Source organism: Buceros rhinoceros, unplaced genomic scaffold, assembly GCF_000710305.1.
Source record: "Buceros rhinoceros silvestris isolate BGI_N320 unplaced genomic scaffold, ASM71030v1 scaffold19222, whole genome shotgun sequence".
NCBI lineage: Eukaryota > Metazoa > Chordata > Aves > Bucerotiformes > Bucerotidae > Buceros > Buceros rhinoceros.
The window spans coordinates 45,452-50,355 of NW_010400954.1; the positions used below are offsets into that span (position 1 = coordinate 45,452).

The window sequence follows — 4,904 nt, forward strand, 5'->3', positions numbered from 1 at the left end:
AAGCATTTTGCAAGCTGCAGAAGCATCTATGGCTGGTATAAAGCAGGGTTAAACACAGCTTCATTTTACTCCGTTTATTTGTTGTTTTGGTTTACATGGCACTCATGCACTTCACATCTTACGCAGTCTTCTCCGAACAGCGAGGAATTTCACCCTACCTTGTGGTACAACTAAACCACAAACGAGATCCCTCTGTCTTCCACTCTCTCTAAAGCATTCCAAGGCTTCATACACTACAAAAAACCCTAGATACTTATTCTATAACTCTGCCCAGTGAAGCCCAATTCACAATTTTAAGCATATTTGCATGCAGTTTGGTTTGCTGGCTTTATTTTGTTAGCAGAGTGTGAAAAGAAAACTGCAAGATCTGAACTGATCTGCCAAGAGAACACTTCCCCAGGCCTCGTGCTCTGCGAGCACAGCCACACGCTGCTCCACCGTGGAGGGAAGAATTGCAGAGGGGTCAGAGAGCAACTATGTGACAGCCCGACCTCAAATTAACACTATGCAATTCCAATTTGTTGCTCAACAATAACAATACTATATTCAAAATACTATTACAAATTATTACAAATATATTACTGAGGCAGCGTCTCGAGAATTGATTGATGAACAAGGTTATATGTAAAACAAAGCTATGGCTCTGATGCAAGCCAACAAAACACTGGAAACACAAAGTTAAAAGGGAGTGTCAATCTCAACTTTGCACTTCCTGGCTTCAGTTGCTGTGCACCTCTCTGCCCTATCACAGAGCTTTTTACTGAGTATCTGTACCTTATTTATGTCAGCTCAGACACAGTAAAAAGAACATCTCTAAGTTCAGCCAGCTGAAAAGCTTAACAATTTTTAGAGGCAGGAATGGTTATGTATTTGGTCAGGATATGCTGAACACTAGGAGGGGAACTAATGGATTAATCACAGCGTTGCGTACATAATGAGAAGGGGTTGGATGCTGCTGCCAAGTTAAGCAATGACTACAGCATTACACTAAATAACAGCGTTTTAAAGACAGCAAAAGCTAAAGAGATTCAGCAAAAGCTACCTCATTTTTAGGCGATGGTTAATTTTGCTCTCAGCAAATTGCTTGTTAAAAAGATTATTTTTTTTTTAATAAACTAGATAAGGTTAATGGAAAAGGCATCATGCAAAATGGGTTTTAAACAACACAGTTAATGTAGTTTAGAGATAACTAATGCATGTTTTAAAATATTAAATTATGTCTCTTTACCTGCTAAAACAAGAACATACATTAAAACAAATGCATCATTTAAAACAAAAAGTGGCAAGTTAGAAATCAATACTACGTGCTAAAGCTGATTCAAAATCAAAACATGACATGAGAGAGTATACTTTTGTCTTTATATGATGTTCCCATACCTGACTTAAATACAGTTACATGGCCTTTACAAAGTTATTTTTCCAGTTTGTGCTGAGTAGTTTAAATTCAGTTAAATGGTTCTGAAGAAACTATTTAGAGCTTAGTGTCCAAATACCAGATATGAAATGTATACATGGTTAGTAACATATCCCTACTAACGGGAAAAAATCTAAGCTGTTAATATCCTACTAGGGAAAAACGCAAGCTCCATTGGTAATACAAACCCATGTTAATAACAGTCTAATATCTGACTACGTGAGTTTCTGATCTATTAGTGAAACTGCAGTGACATTTTATCAGACAGAAAACAGGGACATAACTCAAGTTTGTCTTCATTCTAAACAATGTTATAAAAAACAGCACTATAAACTGCACATTGCAGTATGGTTGGTGTGCAATTTCAAAGCTATAAAACTACAACAGAATGCACTATGGATGAGGGATTCTGTAGCTAAAAGCGGCTTCTTCCACTCAGCTGTCAGTTAAAAAGTGCCTAAATAAAATGCTCACTATCATGTGGTTTCAAGTTCTGCAAGATGCAATGCTCAAAAACAATTATGCTACGTTAAATGAGCAGCTAATAAAAAACTCTTAAAGGTTATTTCCACAATAAAGAGACAGAAAGGTTTTCTTTCCGCTTTGATTTTTGAAAGAGAAGATGCAACGAAGCTAATCCTACAACCAAGATTATCACTGTTCAATATTCTTCTTGGTAAATCCCATAGAAATTTTTTATAATCCATTAGTCAACTCCACAAAAAGAACAGACTTCAGTTCCCCAAATGAATTGCCAACTGTCGGAGAGCAAGAATTAAGAGAGAAAAGATATCTATTAAAATAAGTAAAGACAGACAGAAGTTAATTTTTAGAAGCTACAAGATACAGCTATTTCAAGAATTCTAATTTTTATTGACTGTATTTATAAAACCTACAGAAAGAAAAATAAAGATTAAAATAGGCCAGATATATTTTGATGTAGTCAAACCACATGAAAAGTGAAGTCCCTTAAGCTAGTCTTTCAGACTGAATATTGCAGCTCAAATTTGTAAGTCTTTCAAGACCAAGAGAAAGCCCATCAAAATAACCAAGCACTGCAAAAGCAAGAGACTACCAAAAGAACAAACTGTTTTCTTATCACGTTCCTTGCATGCTGAAATATCATCCAGCAGTTTGGCTTTTGCTAATTACGAGAGCATATTGTATAGAAAGGAACTTTTGGTAGAGTCCTAAAGAAATATCCCTAGTCTAAAACGTACATGCTGGGGGTGGGGGTCAGGGAATGAATTGCAGTGAGCAGCTCCAAATGATCTGATGGAGTCTAGCAACTAAAGCGCACGAAGTTTCTGTAATCGGAATCATCTTCTTGGGGCCCAATGAGAATTTCACCTCTGCTTCTCAACTTCCAACACTGACAAAGGAGACAATGCAAATAGCAATCGTAAGAGATGTGGGCTTGTGTCCAATTTATATATAGACACAAAAGTTTCGAAAAGCAGAAGAAATCAAAATTATCTGAAGAAAATATTGAATTTATGAGAATGGATAAATCGATGCCATGTACAATTTGGATTAATGACAAAGCACAGAAGTGGAAAACTAAATTATTTACTTCCATAGAATGCACTGAAAAAGTTAGATATCCAATTCTGACAATTCTGAATCAATAGTTTAGGTGATCAAAAATCACAAACCTGGAATCATCCAGATTCCAGAACAAACTGGATGCTATGCTTTTACTATGTCTCATTATTTGTAAGCTTAGCTACACTTAACTATCTTGTGGGCTTAAAGTTTATAAAAAAACTAGAGAACAACTACTTCACAGCATTGCTCCCCAGGGAAGTGAATGAGAGAAGCTGCATAAAGCAGATACTGCAGTGTTATTTGGTGTGCTAATAGAAAGTATTCTGATAGAACAAAAACCAGAATGGGACATAATTCATTATGTGGTCAGTACTTGCACTTTCAGCTATGTAAACTAAATCCACAGAATAAAGAAACTCATTTATATTTTGTGTTGCCCTTTTTATTTAAAAAAAAAAAAAATCACCAATCACCATTGGACTGAATGGGGACATACAGGATGGGGCTTTAACAGGTTGCTAGAACTAGCAGAGAAAGAAAAGAATGAAAAGACCTGATTTTAATCAAAGCATTAGACCAGTTCAGGAACTTCACAGCACAACAGAATGAGGGAGAATATAACCTATAATCCTCTGTTGTGTTCTAGGAAGACAGGAAGAACAGACTTAGTTGGAAGCCATTTCAGCTCTCACATCTGGTGAAGAAGAAAAGTGATGTCCAGTAGCAGGTCTCTTAAGTTAGCAAACGTTCGGTAGACGTACTTTCAGCAGTTTTGTTGAGCTGGCAAGGATACAACAGTTTCTTCCACTAAAGGCATCACTGAAGAATGTATATAGCTAAGACACACAAGAGAAGCGACAGGAAGGACTGCAATTCTCTATCTCCATTCAAACCCCAAATTTTAATGTCCTTTCTCCTTCTGTTCTCTTCAATGCTGTTTTAGCCTCAGTTCCTTGACAGACTGATCACTGCCTTTTGGAGTTTGCTATTTCGACAGGATTTTGCGATATTACTTCCGCAGGAAAGAGATGACAAGACCTCTTTGAATGAGCCACAGAAATACAAAGAGCTTTGAACGAGTGCCATTTACAAGAGCAAACGTTCACAGAAGCCAAACTAAGAGCAGCCCACTTCATGACATATTGGAATTAGGCGGCCTTTGGGCCACTTGGAGCAGATGCAAGCCAGATTATTTCATGCATGACTACATGCATTAGAAAAAAGCAGCCTAAATCAAGTAATATTATGTATAGTAACAGTGAATTAAGTCACTATTAAAGTGGCAGGCAACAGAGGGAGAGAGAGAGGGAGAGGAAAAGAGAGAGGGAGAAAGAACTGTTAAAAAACAATGGTTGAAGTCCCATGTGGGTACCAACTTAGTCCAAAAGGTCACAGAGGATTTTTACACATTTGTTTTGCAAATAGTTTCTCCAAGTAGAAAGAACAGTTGTAACTCTCTCCCTCTCATCAGATTAGCACGTCCCCTTAACCGCAGCAGTGCTCTCAAACCAGCCAACTGTTCTCCTAACGCGGGTCAAAAGTTCAGTCTTTAGCTGAGGCACTGCTGCCAAATGGACCTTTTCCAGTAATGCCACAGACCCAAACCCAACTTTTTCCTATTAAGCAAATATACATACAGATTTCAGTCTCTTCACAGCATCTTCACAGATATGCATTCCTCTGGATTCATCCACTTCGACATGTCCCAAGTACTGCATGAAAGAGAATAGGGGGAGAAAAGCTTAACGGTAGGTCCTTACGCTCCTCGGATTTAAAAATCCAATCTCTGAATTCATCCCAGTTCAGCTGAGATGATAGACATTAACAGCACTTTGCTATAGTCTTCTTTTGAGGCTTGTATTTGGAGGTTTGACTTCATATTTATAAGGGCACCAGCACCAGTAGAAAAGCGTGATACATCTAGACATTTTGAGGGAAAGAC

The 4,904-nt window shown here is 37.6% G+C and overlaps 1 protein-coding gene across 1 annotated transcript in view; it reads right to left on the reverse strand.

Moving 5' to 3' along the window:
- The window catches only part of NUMB (numb homolog (Drosophila)), a 22,939-nt gene extending 18,259 nt beyond the window's left edge, over window positions 1–4,680 (reverse strand). Inside the window, exon 1 of the mRNA XM_010132109.1 lies at window positions 4,600–4,680. Coding sequence (XP_010130411.1) covers window positions 4,600–4,680 — 81 coding nt within the window. The remainder of the gene's footprint in view (window positions 1–4,599) is intronic.
- Window positions 4,681–4,904: the final 224 nt, after the last annotated feature.